This window comes from Coptis chinensis, chromosome 7, assembly GCF_015680905.1.
Source record: "Coptis chinensis isolate HL-2020 chromosome 7, ASM1568090v1, whole genome shotgun sequence".
NCBI lineage: Eukaryota > Viridiplantae > Streptophyta > Magnoliopsida > Ranunculales > Ranunculaceae > Coptis > Coptis chinensis.
In genome coordinates, this window is record NC_141462.1 from 12931342 (window position 1) to 12948343 (window position 17002).

At 38.8% G+C, this 17002-nt stretch overlaps 2 protein-coding genes and 1 non-coding gene across 3 annotated transcripts; 1 reads left to right on the top strand and 2 right to left on the bottom strand.

The window, feature by feature from the left end:
• The first annotated feature begins 228 nt into the window (after positions 1–228).
• On the top strand, positions 229–3267 carry LOC147486101 (glycosyltransferase BC10-like). Its single transcript, XM_086571119.1, has 2 exons — positions 229–1461; positions 2766–3267. The coding sequence occupies exon 1, from the start codon at positions 357–359 to the stop codon at positions 1446–1448; it is 1092 nt and encodes a 363-aa protein (XP_086427245.1). The 5' UTR covers positions 229–356; the 3' UTR covers positions 1449–1461; positions 2766–3267.
• Positions 3268–13307: 10040 nt separating this feature from the next.
• On the bottom strand, positions 13308–16373 carry LOC147486102 (carbamoyl phosphate synthase small chain, chloroplastic-like). The gene is made up of 8 exons (XM_086573647.1): positions 16179–16373; positions 15549–15564; positions 14990–15050; positions 14835–14902; positions 14570–14698; positions 14307–14416; positions 13883–14230; positions 13308–13412 (listed from the first exon to the last, which is right to left on the bottom strand). Exons 1-8 carry the CDS (start codon positions 16371–16373, stop codon positions 13308–13310), a joined length of 1032 nt encoding a protein of 343 aa, XP_086429773.1.
• LOC147486103 (U5 spliceosomal RNA) lies at positions 13492–13607 on the bottom strand. The gene has a single exon (XR_015203447.1). It is a non-coding gene; the product is annotated as a U5 spliceosomal RNA (small nuclear RNA).
• Positions 16374–17002: the final 629 nt, after the last annotated feature.

Genomic DNA, 17002 nt, shown 5'->3' on the forward strand with positions numbered 1-17002 from the left:
CTAATAAAATGATTGAAAAGAAAAAAGTTAAATATAGATCTGGATCTATTGATGGGTCAAAACCAAAAACATATCCAGCCCATAGTTGTCTAAATGTAGACACATACTCCAAAACTAAACAATTTCCAACTAGCCAAACCGACAATCTCACAATCCCAACCCTTTTCTCCTTCCCTTGTACAGTTGTACCCCAAAAAAACCCTAAACATTTCCTTAAACAAATTAATCCCAGATTAAAATAAAATATTTCCTTATCCTATTTTTTTTTTTTTAAACCACTTTCCTCTCTACAAAAAACCTCACTTTCTTCCTCAAACCACTCTTCCATCTTCATTCATTCATTCATTGATTCGAGAATGTTTTCAACACCCTTTGTTCTATCATTTGCTCTTCTTCTCTCCCTTCCTTTACTTTTCCTCTTGGCACCAAGAATCCTTCCACCTAGACCGCTCCCCATTTCATTACCAGATGAACTAGATGATCTCTCCTTATTCCACAAAGCTACAATATCATCTCTCCCTTCAAAATCATCCACATCCTCAATATCTCATCTTGGTAAAACCAACCCATCTCCAAAAATTGCCTTCTTATTCTTAACCAACTCTGATCTTGTATTCTTACCTCTATGGGAAAAATTCTTCACGGGCCATGAAAATAATCACAATTTGTACAACATTTATATTCATGCTGACCCATCTGTTAAAATGATCAAGCCTCAAAGTGGTGTTTTCAAAGACCGTTTCATCACTGCTAAGAAAACACGACGTGCTTCACCAACTCTTATATCAGCAGCACGTAGACTTCTTGCTACTGCTTTATTAGATGATCCTCAAAACTCTTTCTTTGCACTTGTTTCACAACACTGTATACCTCTTCATTCGTTTCATTATGTTTACACATCTCTTTTCTCTACAAAACCAATCAAAACTGAGTCAACTTCTCTTTTTTCATTCAATTCTGTGAAAAAGTTACCTTCTTTTATTGAAATTCTAGCCGAAGAACCAAATTTACATGATAGGTATACTGCTAGAGGTGAAGCTGTAATGTTACCAGAGGTAACTTTTGATCAATTTCGAGTTGGGTCTCAGTTTTTTGTTCTGACGCGTAGACATGCATTGCTTGTTATTAAAGATCGGAAACTATGGAGGAAATTTAGATTGCCATGTATAAACACCGAATCTTGTTACCCAGAAGAACATTATTTCCCAACATTGTTATCTATGGAAGATCCGAAGGGGTGTACTAAATTTACATTAACAAGAGTTAATTGGACAGATAGTGTTGATGGGCATCCTCATACTTATAAACCTTTTGAAGTGTCAGCTGAGTTGATTTATAGGCTAAGGGAATCCAATTCAACTTATTCATACTTGTTTGCAAGGAAATTTTCACCTGATTGCTTGGATCCTTTGATGGACATCTCTGACAGTGTTATTCTAAGAGACTGAAGATTGAAATCTGGTGAGTCCCCTTTGTTAATTAAGATCTAGCTGATTATATTTTTTTTTTCATTGCCCAGTTTTTAGATCTTGATTTTTTTTTCTTCTTGTGTTTGTGTTTGTGTTTGTGTTTGGTGACTTAGTGAGTTGACTCATTTGACTGAGTCGGTCTGGTCTTGGGGTTTGTTTAATTGTTTTCTTTTTGTTAACAAATTATTGAACTGTAGCTGAAATGTTGGGTCTAGAATTATTTGGGTCAAACCTGTAACTGATTTGAGTTATATTTAGTACTGCATCGGTCACTCTTAGCTTTGGATTCTGGTTTTCCAAGGCTTATCTGATATAGAGCAACTCAACGTGTCGAGTGGGTAGGATACTAGGATCACAGGATAATGTTGTTGATAGAATTCAATGTGCGTTAAGGGTTGTGATAGCTGGCGGTGTTGGGTGAGTTGTGGGGCATTGCATCTAAAAAAAGTATTGTCTGCAATGAGCTATTATTGCTTGTGCGGCAATATACTCGTTTTTAGCGTCTTTATTTGTAGTATGTGAGCTAGTGGAGAATCATTTTTTTCTTTTGGATTATGTTTATGTTGTTTTATGTAGAGAATTCATCATTTCAAGGAAAGTAATTTTCATTATTTCTTGTTTTTGAGTATGTACTTTGTTCATAGAGCTAGTGATAAAAACAAAAACAAAGCTTAGTTAGAACTGATATGTTCATCTTGGAAATTTGATGGAATGCAACCTTGCTTGTTCTGTTTTAACAACTCGAGAGAAAAATTATTGACTTCCATATATTTTTCCCTGGATTGTATTTGTAGTGCATTGTATTGCTGATTCTCCAATGTTTATTTACAAATTGTAGTGCTAGTTGCTTATTATTCTTTTTAGTCTGTCTTGCTCCTTGTTACACACATGTAAAGAGTCATTGTTTCAGTGTATGATTTTCCTATATGGCCCTGCTTGTTAAGATGCATATTAAAGTGTGAAATTTAGAGGATCACAATGTTCAATACAATACTTTGAGAGGGGTATGACTGCATTAGCACAAGGGTTCAGTTATGGAATTGTGGTTTGCTGTTGGCAGTAAAACCATGGAACCAAAAGCTGTGTATCCAAGTCAAGTGTAGTCTGCAATATTTAAGTAGTTGGAATGAAAGCAGATGTGGCAAAAGTTTGCGAGGGGAATTCAAGTTATTGTGTCTTCACCAAGCTCATTGAAATCTTTACTGCAAAGGAGGAAATTGAAGTTTTATTTTAATGCATTTTATTTTTATTAATAGTAATTATTTTCAGACTCTGACCTGCCTGAGTTGTTTTCAGGCACAAGTGAAAGATGCAATTTCAGCATTCGGATTTATGAAGTTGTGGGGTGTGAATTAAGAAGCAAAGAATCAATATTACTCCCTTATGGAAGAAGACAGGACAGGGAGGTATTTAGTACTCGAAATCAATGGTCCAAACTCGGGTCCAAACCAAAAGGGTAGGCCTAGGGGTAGGAAGTGCACAACTGAAAGGCCAACAAGACTTGTTGGCCGAGTTGTGCTGCTTGTATTTTTGTATATATGCTAATAGGATATCCAGGATTCCCGGCTAATACCTTCTTCTAAGAAGAAGTGAAGCTGAAGAAAAGGCAATGAAAGGCGTAATCTGGAGCGCGGGAAAAGCAGTACCAAGGCCCATTGCTTTTCCTTTTTGTCGCTCGTTTATTTTGCTGCCCTCTTTTTTGTTAAATCAGTGAAGTTGTAATTTATGTTACTCAAGAAAAGCAAAAAAGCAAAAAAGTTTGCCACTAAGGAGTATGAAATTAGACTTCTTGTTTAAATTTAAGTATGTCTTTATTGACTGAAGAAGCACTTTTGGTGTTTTGCACACTTGCCCGGGATGCCATCAATCTTAAGGCTTTATCCTAAAGAATGTCAACAATGTAATGTTAGAATGAACGGGATAATAATGTCCTGAAGTCTTTTCTAAATTCAGTGACATTAACTCTTTTTTCCCCCTGTTGGCATGTTAACGAAGCAGCCTGATCCGTTGTAAATCTGCAGTTTCAGGCGAACTTGTCAATATCACTATAGATTTGGAGTTGGCAGAATCAATTGCTTAAAAGTAAACTTGGGAAGTGCATACAACAAATAAACTTGATTAGGTGATGAGATAGTGAGTGAGCTTTCGGCCCTGCCCATAAAGTAGGCCATTCAGGCATCTGGTCAGGGTCAGTAGTAGGGCAGAGATCGGGTTGGATATGGCTATAACCGAATCTTCCAAATCGGAACCAACTGAATAACACTAAAAATTCTAAAAAAAACCCAAAAATTATATCCGAACCCAATATATCCGAACCCAAATAAATAATCAGACATAAAAATACACTCTACACTCGGTAATCAGATTGGGTCGGATTCGGGTCTATCCGACCCGATTCCCTGCCCTAGTCAGTAGTCACACTAGTCAGTTCTGTGAATGAATTCTCGAAGGACACAGTGCCTTGAATCTACAACTACTTGGTTAGCCAAAAAGAGTGAGTCAGTGCTATCCAATTGATTGCTGATGGTGTGTCATGTGTCATGAAAGTGATGTTCCTTCCGTAGACTAATCCAATGGCTAAGAATCACCTATCTGGTGATAATCTTTGTACAAATAATTCATTTGAATAATGGACTAAATGTTAGTTGGTGTGTCCCAAACTCCCAAGTGTGGACATTATCTTTACTGTATTATATAAAATGTCATGCCTCAGTTCATCCAAAAAAATCGTGAAAATAAATTAGTTAGATTGATGCTGAGAACTTAGAAGTCGGTGGGTTGGTGGCCCCTGTTTTTCCCATATTTCAAAGGCTATTTCAAATGTATCCGTGCATTCACATGGAATGAAATGAGATCTCATTCATCTAGAAAGAAATAATCTTCGAACCATTAAAAAGAATGTTAAAATTACGATCAGTGCTCAGTAGATTTCTTTTATAAAACAATACAAATTCAAGAAAAATTCACTTTATAGCGTGCTTGTAAGAGCATTGAGGTAACTTTGATTGGACTATGAGAATCTCAATTCACTTGTGCTTGGAGAAATTGTGGGATAAAGGGAAGAATGGAGATTTAAAACCATCTCCTTAAGCAACTAGAATAAAGGGCATGCTACAATATTTAACCTCTTAAAATTGTTTCTAACTTCATCAACGCTAAAACTTGTCATTCGCATTGTGTCTCTTATACCAACTAAACAAATTAGTCTCTTTCGTATTTTGCATTTCTGCATCATCCTAGGGTCTACATGCCTATACTAATATACTATCTACATGACTATATCTAGTTTCTCTAAATTTATCACAGGTAAATGTCACTCCAAATCTCAGAATAACAAATAAAATGTCAAAATGTTGTCTCCATCATAAAACAACCCTTCTACCTTATTGAATCCAATATGTATTCATTCAAAAAAATGAAAAGAAGGAAATAATGCATGACCGCAATGATAAATTGTGCTTTTACTTTTTCGTCTCTTCAAATTGAAGGCATATCTTGTTCTAGATGTACGTTTTCCACACTTGAGTTTTCAATGCATATACCACTACGTTATGAGGTAGACATGTCGTATATTTGTATGTCGAGAAAAGAAGTAAATTAAACAGCAAAAATTATAAAAATTGATGGTAACACGTTTACATTGCACTATATTACAAAATGACTGAATTAAACTATGTAGATCTCTGAAACAACTGATCCCAGTTCTTAACTTCTTATATACAAGATAGAATAGGCATAAACTTAAAATAACTCAGTAGTCTTAGTATAATGTCCTTCGCCATGACACCTCTACTAATAATGTAATAATGTTTGGGTTGAATATTTGATACCACCAATCTTGGGTCCTGCATTTCGTGATTTATTTATTTGTTTGTTTCTCCATCTATCTCACGTTGTTCCTTTTATTTTTTTTCGAGTCGAGTGATCCTTTAATCCACAAACATGTAAATGTTATGCTTGTTAGTAGATCTGGTTGGTCTGTCTAACCCCAACCTTCAAACTTAAAATAAAGCCCAACAAAAATAAAATTAAACTGCGGAGGCGAGAACATCATGATGCCATTAACTTAACTAATCTCTCGCACTCTTAGTCAAATGCAAAAGTGCTAAACAAAAATATTATTAAACTGTGTGGTGATGATAACGCTGATGCTAAATTGGATCTCAAAATTTTCAGAAATGGCACACAATATTATTATAATTCCCGAGCTATTGGATGCATGCTATGGAAATGCGTATAGCATATAGACCCTTTCTGAACTTTCTTGTCTAAACTCTAAACCAAAGTAATTTAATGCAAAAAAGATATTTGAGATGGTACAACTACACTATCAAGCCAGTTACCAAAAAAAAACCACACTATCAAGTTGATGCTGTAGTTGTGACGTTGATTAATATTTTACTATAAATTAACATAGTATTTTCCATATTAATTGTTGAGGTCTCTTAGTTGTTCTGAAAGTTAAAGGAATATTTTAATTTTAGTTAGAGTACGTGTGTTGCTCATAATCCATAACTTGTAGAAGTGTCCCACATTTGGTTGTAATAAAATATTTTTCAGTTGAGGTATATTGCTTCAATTTGACATTATAAAATCTATCCTATTAACATTATAATCAGATAAGCTGTTAAGTACTTGACCGGAATATTTAACTACTTTTAAAAGTTTTAGCATTAGAAACAAAACGATCGTATAACAGAGAACCACATCATTTCTTGTATGCAAAGTTCGTTACAATTTTTATACAGAGTCTACCACTCGTAAGTTTGCTTCTTCAGTTTATTTGTAGATCATGAACGACGAGATGATTGACATCAATGTGGGACTTGAATGTTGGGCTCCTTTTGAATTATTAAAATGTAGGAATGTGCCGGACAAGTGTGATGGGTTTTAGACCGTGTATTCCATCAGAAACTTACACTGCTGCGCTGTCTATCTCAAGTAGTTTGAACTTTGAACTTCGCTTGATTGCAAGGTTAAATTAAGATCCAAGATCTTACAAAATGCATGGATTAGTCTGAATAATGTAAGCGAGTATACAAAATAGAGAGGAAGAGCTGCAGAAATTGCAAGCTTGGAACCATAGTAATAGGATACTGCGGCCGATTGCAGTATTACCAAAAGGGGTTTAACAATAATGTAAAATCGTTGTACGGGATCCCAAAGTAATCATGGACAACAAACTAAACAAACTAGTCAATAGCATATCAGCAACAATGGCAAAATGGATTTAACAACAGAAAACATGCTCATGGAACTAAAGCAGTTAAAAGGTAAATAAATATTTCATTACTGGTGCTACAACAACCATTTTTTTTTATAATTGAAATTTTATTAAGTAACAGTAAACATTACATGTATCAAGTGTGATGGAGAAGATCACAACTTGGCTGTTACAGAAGAAACAAAGACAACACCACCACCACCTGATTATATAAGCCTGGTTGGGCTTAGAACCTGAATAGGGAGTCCCAATGTGTAATAACCTGCTGAAACCGGTATCCTCAATTTATGGTTAAACCACCAATCCAATACCACGCAATAGCCTTTATGTCGATAGCGGCTTTGCTTTAGTCGTACTGCTAGCTATTGAAAATCAGATTATTACGCGCATTCCATAAAAACCAAATAACAGCGTAGGGAAGGACCTTCCATAGCTTCATTCCAACATCGCCACACCAAGTGGAAGGCCACTGCTGTAGAAAATGCTCCATTGAAGTGAAGACTGAAAGTACTTCAACAACCATGGTAAACGTTTTGTGGATAAATGTCATGACTCTCTTGCTCACTATCTTACATCTGTCCATCCGATTTTGCAGAACAACCTGTCCCACACATTTTCCAAAGCATAAAACTTGAGATGTCTTCGTCTAATTGATTTGGCGTTGGCTTGCTTCATCAGGTCTGTGAATTCTGTAAAAACTGTAGCAAGGATATCATGTTAAGCTTAAGGTTCAAGAGAATACATGTATTTATTCAAGGATATTGACAAAGGAAAGGCACAAAATCATATATGTCTGTGATATACAGTAGCATTGTAGAACACCCCCCAAATCCTCCTCCTTTCCTTTTTAAAATCTACAGTGGCTTTGCAGATCTAACAGTCTGCACAAGTCAAAAGAAAGACATATCCCACTTACCAGAATCAGAATCATGAGGTCCAGGAGAAGCTTCAGGGTGGTACTGAAGAGACTGTTGGGGATTATACCAATACCAATTGATTCCCCACTACACAGATAACTTGTATATGAACTCAATTCATCTCCGGACAAAATCTAAATATCAACTACAACCTATACTAACATGCCCAACTCGACTAAATTTAACTATTAACAATGATAATAATGTAAAAGCGGTAAAAGCAAACCACAACACAAAGATTTACCGTGGTTCGCCAATGATGCCTACTTCCACAAGAGCGAGTTCTTTATAAAGTGGGAAGAAAGATTACAATCTCTCATTTTCAGGTCTCACCTTACTAGATCACTCTTATCTCTTTCTGGGGTTATATCTCGTAAAGGTTATCTCTCAATCTTGATAGCTTTCAAGATTGGGTTTCTCTTTTGTTTTAGTCACGGATCCCAATCCTTCCGACTTGGTTAGGTTAGGTTTTCCAAAACCTTGATTTTGGTTTTATCTCCAAAACCAAATTTCGCGAATCTTGTAGCAAGCCCGCCAAGCCCACGAAATTAGACCTTGGCGCCGTAGCTCGCGGCGCCTTCAACGTCTTGGAGTCCGAGTGGTGGGTCGCCCCATGTGGCCTGGTCGCGCTAGCATCTTGGAACCCGAAGCCTGCGAGTCGCCTATCGAAGCCTTGGCGACTTTCGACATCGTGATGCGAATTAAGCCTGTTTCTCTCCAACTCTGTTTTCTCTCCTCGTGGGGATAACTCCAACAATCTCCCCTCCCAAAAATGGGGGGGATACCTCCATGCAATTGCCAAATCAACGGGAGGAGTCTGCTACCATTCGCAGAAGTAGCCAACAAATATCAAACTTACCTTCGGTAAGACTTTGGTCATCATATTCCGACCCGTTATTGTCGGTATGGATCTTCTCGATACCGCGAATGCTTGTCTTCGAAAGTACTTCTCAATCGATGATAACGCGTGTATGTGCTTGGATCTAGAATGAAAACTTCGGATTCTTGCTCAAGTGAATGGCGCCTCGATCCGCGTAGAACTAACTACAAACCGCTTTTTAGTTTTAGTCCTAATTAGTCGAAGAACCTCTTCATCCAAGCATCTCTTTACAACACTTTCGGTGGGTCGCAATATACTTTCGAACTTCTATAGTGGAGGAGGCAACACACTTTTGCAACTTAGATTGCCAAGAAACCGCCCCCGCAAAGTAACCCGGATAATCGGAGGACTTCATCGAATTCAACATCACCGCCATGTCCGCGTCGATGTAGCCTTCAAGTAAGGGCTTACTTCCACCAAAGCACAAACCGCGATTTGGAAGTGCCGCTTGAGATATCTCAATATCCACTTAACACCTTCCCAATGTTCTTTTACCCGATTTAACAAATCGCTACGACCCCAACGGCGAAAAGCAATATCCGGTCTTGTACACACCATGGCATACATCAAACCGCCCATCTGCGGATGCATAAGGAATCTTTTCCATCGACTCTGCTTTCATGCTCACCCCAGGACACATCTCTTTGGTCATGCGAATCGACCACCGCGGGAACTAATCGGGCCCGGCGATCCATGTTGAATCTCTTGAACACCTTTCGATGTAGCTTTCTTGAAAGCCACAACTTCCCACTCTTTTCGTCACGAAAGTGATCCGCGATCCCAAGTATCGCTTTGCTTGACCCAAATCCTTCATCTCAAAGGACTTACTCAAGTCTTTCTTTAGCTTGGATATCTTGTTGATGTTTGGGCCAACTATCGACATATCATCCACATACAACAATAAGACTATGAAATCCCCATCCGAAATCTCTCGAACAAACGCCTGATGATCGGAAATGGACTTCTTGTATCCTTGCTTCACCATAAAGGAGTCAAACTTTATGTATCAATCGTCACCGGTGCTTGCTTCAACCCATACAAGCTCTTTTATCGGCTTGCATACTAGGTGCTCCTTGCGCTTTGACCTCAAACCCTCCTACGGGTCGGTCCATGTAGACATCTTCTTCAAGGTCTCCATGAAGAAAAAGCTGCCTTAACATCTAGTCTGCTTTCAACCTCTAGGTTCATACTTGCGGCCATACCCAATACCACTTTGGGATAAAGTCATTTTCACTTCAGAGAGAAAAATCTCATCAAAGTCAATCCCTTTCCTTTGACCGAATCCTTTCACAACAAGGCGAGCTTTGTGCCTTGGGTGAGGATTGTTTTCCCTCATGCTTGACTTTGTATATCCACTTATTCTTGAGAACTTTTTCTCCCTCGTGGGTTTCTCAACTAACTTCATAAGTGTGATTCTTATGCAAAGAATCCATCTCGTCATCGCATGACCTTCAACCACTTTTCTTTGTGCGTACGCTTCAAGTGCCTCTTGATAGTACATAGGTTCTCCACCATCCGATAGTAGACGCGTCGCATGTGGTGGATACCAGTTGAAGCTAGTCTCCTCTGTCGGACCTCCTTGCCCCATCATCTGGCGGTGCCTCGGGGAGGATACATTTCTCCGCTTGCTCTCGGTGGTGGTTCATGCATCTCATCGCATCTTCTATACCAATATGTTCTATCCCATCATGAACAATAGGATTCTCATCATGAGCTTCAAACTCATGGTTCTCTGCATTCTCAATGCATACGCAGACGTTCCACGGTAGGAACTTCGGTTCAATCAACAAGATCATTGGTGAAAGCACAGCGTAGCTTCTCACCCCTCCTCAAAGTCTCCGCTATGGTTTGGTCTTCTAAGAACACAACATCCCGACTTTGGATTACCTTTTGTTAATCGGATCATAGAGTTTGTAACCAAACTTTTCATCTCCATAACCCGGAAAAATGCACCGCTTGGGCTTTGTCATCAAGCTTGGATCTCTCATCCTTCGGAATATGCACAAATGCCCCCGCACCCAAATATCCTCAAGTATCCATAATCAACATCTCGCCGACCATACTCTCGGATAATCACTATTTAGAGGCTTTCTTTGGTAACGACAGTTGATCACATGCATGCGCATTGCTTCCTACCCAAGAGTTCTAGGTAGCTTAGAGTGAGATAGCATACATCTTATCCTCTCTACAATAGTACGGTTCATTCTCTGCTATTCCATTCTCGTTGCGGTGTCTTGGGAACGGTGCGCTCATGACCAATCCCATAACTCGGGCAATACTCTTCAAATGGCCCATGTGTACTCGCCCCCATTATCCGAAATAAATACACTTCAACAACTTCCCGGTCTCTCTTTCCACCATCTTTGTGGAATTTCTCAAACACGCCAAGTATTTCATCCTTGGTCTTCGGACTATAGGCCCATATTTTCTTGACGATCATCAATGAATGTCAAAAGTCACGAAACTCCCGGTGGGACTTCTCTCATAGGACCACATAAGTCGTATTGCACTAGTTCGAGGGCGATTAATCCTTTCGTGAGACGGAATCTTTGGAAAGACACCATGTGTTGCTTTCTACCAAACAAATGAGTACATGTATCTAAATGTGTACCTTTAATGTGCGGCATGGCCTTTTGCTTAGCAAGAACTTCCATCCTTTTATGCCCGTGTGACCGCGATCTCTCACGCCCGCGATTCGGATATTCTTCTTCTTCTTACGCGATTAAACTTCGCTTTACACAAACTAGCTTGTGTTTTGTAAAGAGAGCAAGTTTTCTTTCCTCACTCGGCTTCTACAATGGAACCTCTGCTTTCGGTTCCATACCCCGCTACCAAACGAGTTTACAAAGCCGTCGCCATCTAATTTCCCAAAATTAAATTAGGTTTAACCGTATGTCGGGGACATATCTTACATCCTGAGTGTCAAGGTGTAGCCGACATTGGTTTCTATATGAACATCTCCAATGCCTATAATCTTGAGACTCCATCGTTACCCATCCTTTCTTCACCATATTCACCACGGTTTGTAGGTAGTGAAGAATCTCACGTCGCGGTGGACGTGATAGGATGCTCTATATCTATCACTCACTCAGATCCCTCGACACATGAGGGTAAGGCGGACAAAGACACACCACACCGACACAATTCCCACTGGGTCGCCGACTAGTCGCGGTAGTATCTCTGCCTCTGTGTTTCCGTTCCTCCGCACCATGTCTTCATGTACACGCGGTTGTTCTTCTCATCCCTCTTCGATTGTTACGCGACTCATATCCGAAGTGGCCTTTGGTGGCACAATAGTAACATTGCCTCTGCGCCTTAGGAGTTCTAGCTTCACCCCTAGATTTATTCGCCATCACCCTCAGAGCGAGATGGTTTTCGTTTTCGACCTCTCCCCGTTTCTCGTGAAAAGGATCTCCGAGTGAGAAGAGTCGCTTTGCACTCCTTCTAGTCTCCTCATTCAACAAAGACGTGGTAATCATCTCCATGGTAACAATTCCATCCTTCGCCTGCCCGTGTAGAAACCGCTAATGTCTCCCAACTTTCGGTTAGAGAGCCTAATAGAAACAAAGCCTCAACTTCGCCTCCCAAATTGATCTTCATCAAATGCATCGATTGATGATATTCTCGTACTTCATTAAGATGCTCGGATATTGAAGAACCTTCTTGGTACTTCGTAATGCGCAAACTTCTTAACGACTAGCACTTTGTTTCCACCCAACTTCCTCTCATACAGTCTTCGAGTTTCTTCCACGGTGAAGGGTCGTAGTCTCTTAGGACACATGGTGAAAGACACCGTCGTCCAATCCATTGTCGAATGTATCCAATCGCTTTTCGTCAAGCTTTCCCACTTCCGCCTTCATCGCCTTTTTCTCGGTTTTACTCCCTCATTCTCAATGGAAAGTGTCAAGTCCTTGCGGTATAGCAAGTCTTCCATCTTGGCTTTCCGGATGGTGTAGTTCTTCCTATTCGGACTCATCATGCAAGTGTTCAATTGAATGGTCCATCTCTACAAGTTATTTAACCTCAAATCTTCTCTCGAGAATTTAAACCAAAAACCTTCCCTCACCAAAATTCGGATAACACCCTAGGCTATTCTAACAAAGGCTCTGATACCACTTGTTGGGGATTATACTAATACCAATCGATTCCCCACTACACAGATAACTTGTATATGAACTCAATTCATCTCCGGACAAAATCTAAATATCAACTACAACCTATACTAACATGTCCAACTCGCTAAACAACTATTAACAACAGATAATAATGTAAAGCAGTAAAAGCAAACCACAACACAAAGATTTACCGTGGTTCGGCCAATGATGCCTACTTCCACAAGAGCCGGTTTTATAAAATGGGAAGGAATATTACAATCTCTCCTTTTCAGTCTCTCACCTTACTAGATCACTCTTATCTCTTTACAGGGTTGTATCTCTGTAAAGGTTATCTCTCAATCTTGATAGCTTTCAAGATTGGGTTTCTCTCTTTGTTTTAGTCTGGATCCCAATCCTTCTGACTTGGTTAGGTTAGGTTTTCCAAAACCTTGATTTTGGTTTTTATCTCCAAAAACCAAATTTCGCGGGTACTGTAGCAAAAGCCCACGAAATTAGACACTGCTGGCGCCAAACGATTGAGTCCGAAGCGCTGTCAGCGCTTCTATGAGTGAGCCTGGTCGCTTCTAGCATCTTGGAACTCCGAAGCGAGTCGCCTATCCGCCTTGAAGCCCTCGACATGTCGCGATGCCGAATTCACCCCGTTTCTCTCCAGCTCTATTTTCTCTCCTCATGTGAGGGATAACTCCAACAGAGACATGATGTTTAACGCAAGGAATGCAAGGCAGCACAACTCCCATCATTTAAATTAACATGAGTTACTTCAACACCCTCTGGAAGAGATACAGGATCTACTGCATAATTGTGATTCTGCACTTCGAAAGAACATGAATGAGTAACCGAAAAAGAAAAACATCAGTATATAGTTCTTTCTTTGGGGAACTTCCTTTATTTCCTTGCAGAGTATCCTACCAAAAACAGGTGCATCCCACAATAAGTGGTAAACACACGATATTCTTTAGTAAAAGTCGATAGAATAGTTCGCTCTGTGTTCACGACATGGTATTGTCTAGTGAAAACAGGACATACACCCGTTCAACAAAACAAACAAGTCAGAAGCTGTTTACTAACAATTGCGACGATATAATAAAAACACAAACACGCGCTACCAAGCACACACACTTTAAGTTATCAATGGAGTTTTTATGGATACAAATATAACTAAAAAAGTGTTAAGTTTATAAGAGGACAATGAATAACAAAAGAACCTCAAGTTTACAAATTTGATAAAATGAATCCAAAGTGAGCAACTGAGTATTTTGTTAGTTTGCTTAGCATACCTGAGCACTGATCTCGACACGACTATTCCGGACGTTACGGACTGGATGGTTTCCTCCATGATGACCGAACTTCATTTTAAAGGTTTTACCACCCAATGCCTGGCCACACAATTGATGTCCCATGCAAATGCCAAAAACAGGAACCTTTCCAAGCATTTCCTTCACTACTTCAACAGCATAAGGCACTGCTGAAGGATCCCCAAGTCCATTGCTAAAAACAACTCCATCAGGTTTCATTTTGAGAGTCTCAGAAGCTGGCCATGTACAAGGTACAACAGTGATTTTACAGCCACATGATGCTATACGCCGTAGAATGTTATGCTTGATCCCAAAATCATAGGCAACAACCTTCATTACACAAAAAGAAAAACAGAGAACTATCGACATCAAAACAAGTCTATTGCACTAACAGTAGACCACTAACATGAAAATTTCCGTCTTCACTTCCTTTGTTGAGGAACTCCCAGTCAGAACCAGTTTTGTCTACCCATTCATAAGGGGCAGTGCAAGAGACACCACTTATTAAATCAACACCTACACATTTGCATCAAGAAGGGAATACTATTCTCATGTTGCAGGTCAGCTTTCATAAACTATGTGAGACGACAAAAGTTGTAACAAAATAGTACAATACAAGCTGAACTTGTTCAGCTTCCTTTATTAACGCAATATGTAATCTAAACTTACCAACAATATTCCAGGTACGGGACATTTCCAAGAGTTCCTCATCAGTTTTAAATTTTTCTGTGTTCAATACACCTATTAGACTTCCATCTTGTCTTAATCTCCTTGTTATTGCACATGTGTCCACATCATCTGATATGAAAAAGAAATAATAAATTGGTGAACATAGTCTAGAAGAGGGACAGAGTTTTTCTGAAACATGTAAAAAAACCTCTTCTTTCATTTTAGCAAGGTTTCCACCGTTCTAGTTTCTAGACGTATCACTTACATATGCCCATGATGTTCCTTTTTTCCAAGTAATCACCAAGTGACTCTGTGCACCTCCAGTTTGAAGTACTGTATACCAACAGTTCAAAAGAATAAATTAGCACGAAAGCCCACAGGAAAAACAAGAATAGTCTTAGAGCAGCACGGATAACCCACCTAATACTTAAACTCCTCGCTACCAGACCTGCTAGAAAGCATTTATTGGATTCTTCATTGTCTGTAAGGAAAACCATTGCCAATCAGGTCCATAATTTAAGTTAAACCAAAGGGTTTGCAGGGAAAAATAATAATGATAATTGACAGTTGTACCCAAAATTCACAAAATATTCATCACCAAACTGGCATAACTAGTCTGTTTTTCCTATATGAGGATATGTCATCAAAAAGACAAACTTTTGGTCCTTCCATGAATGCATAACTAGGATCTGTTGCTACATGGATTTCCTGGTACCTTTCAGAAACGGTCACATTCTAAAATATCAAATTCCAGGCAATAAAAATGTGCGGACCTTTTCAAAAGCAATAATTCTGAAAGATTTTGGTCCTTCCATGAATGTCCTAGCACGTGATTGAACGAGGCCCACAGGCAAAGTATCATATTGCTACATAGGAAGTTTTCAGAAACTTTGATCTAGGAATATAAATTTCAGAATAGTCTTCTGTATGGTATTCTGACTAGAACTAGAGCACTGCCTAGTCTTTCAGCATAAAGTACCTGAATCACGGCTTATCTGGAAATTACCAAAATTTATTAAATGTTTTGAAAACAATCAAACATGATTCATCATACTTTGATCACTATACAAAAGTTAATATTTTCCATCCTTCCTATAAATTTCTAGTGGATCGATACTGCAAGAAGTATACTCAATCTTGAGGTGAGGATCAACACTACGAAGGAAAACAGAGAAAGCAATGACACAAACAGCAAGTCCTCACCGCCTACATAGCAGTGATACTTGCAGAGCACCACTTTCACTCCTTTAGCTGCCAAATTGGCCATAGGACTAAACATTCTTCCAAGAAAAAACAGGATGTTAATAAACATATTTTTTTAAGTAGAACTCAACTAACCTAGCAAAAACAAAAATGCCCAGTTCAACCAGCACATATATTATTTATTCGATTAGTTATTTTCCATTAATATCTTATATTAGAAATGGTATATAACCATATGCTTAATTTTTCTTTTGCATATACCTATCAGGCTATCAAAATGGTGAATACTAGCGCAACCTATTATCGAAAGGGACAATTTTGAGTACCATCGAGTAATCAACAAAAAAAAAAAACACTTACAATTTAAAGTTGACAATAGGAGCATAGAGAAGCAAAGTCTGCTTACCCCGTTAAAGACAACTTCACCGACTTGGGTACCCCGAAGCACCAAATGACTTAGCTTTCCATATAAACCCATCTTCAAGAACAAGTCTTGCATCAGCCCACTTTCCACCGGAACAAGTACCGAGCACTTAATAATAGCAAACTGCTCACTTCTTCTATTTTGTGACGTGTTTTGAGTACCCAGCTTAAGTGCCATCTCTCACTCTCCTCTTGCAGCAAAATCTATCTTAACAAACATGCAGTTTACAGTACAAACAAAATACCTTTTGTAGATGTGTTCTGTAAAAGTGAACTGATGAGTTCAGTTGCTTGGGGCTTTGAGGCTGCTGCTGTTCATAGTGTTGTCAACTTTTGAAGATATACTTTTTTTGCACGCAAGTAAGGGTTGCTCATAGTGTTGTCAACTTTTGAAGATAAACGAAAACGTTGCCCTGTGACAAATTTGAGTACTCTTTTGCATAGGGTGCACGTGTTTTTTCTTCTCTGTAATTTTATTTGGCTTAATATATCCACCATTATAGCCTTCCCAATACAAGTTACTTTTTTCACCTCCACGTAGGACTATTTCTCCTATTTACTATCTTTGTGGTGAAAAATAATAAAATGTTGCCCAATACAGAAGTAAATTTAAACAACCTCTGATGGAATGTTTGACTCTATCTAAATGTAAAAATCGAAAAAACTGGAGGATGGAATGAAACATCCCGTCCGGAAAAAAAAAAAAATATATATATATATATATATATAATATATATAAAAAAACACACGAGACGGAATAAAAAGTTTCGTCCGAAGCTCACAACTCAGTGAAAATCTCGATAGCAA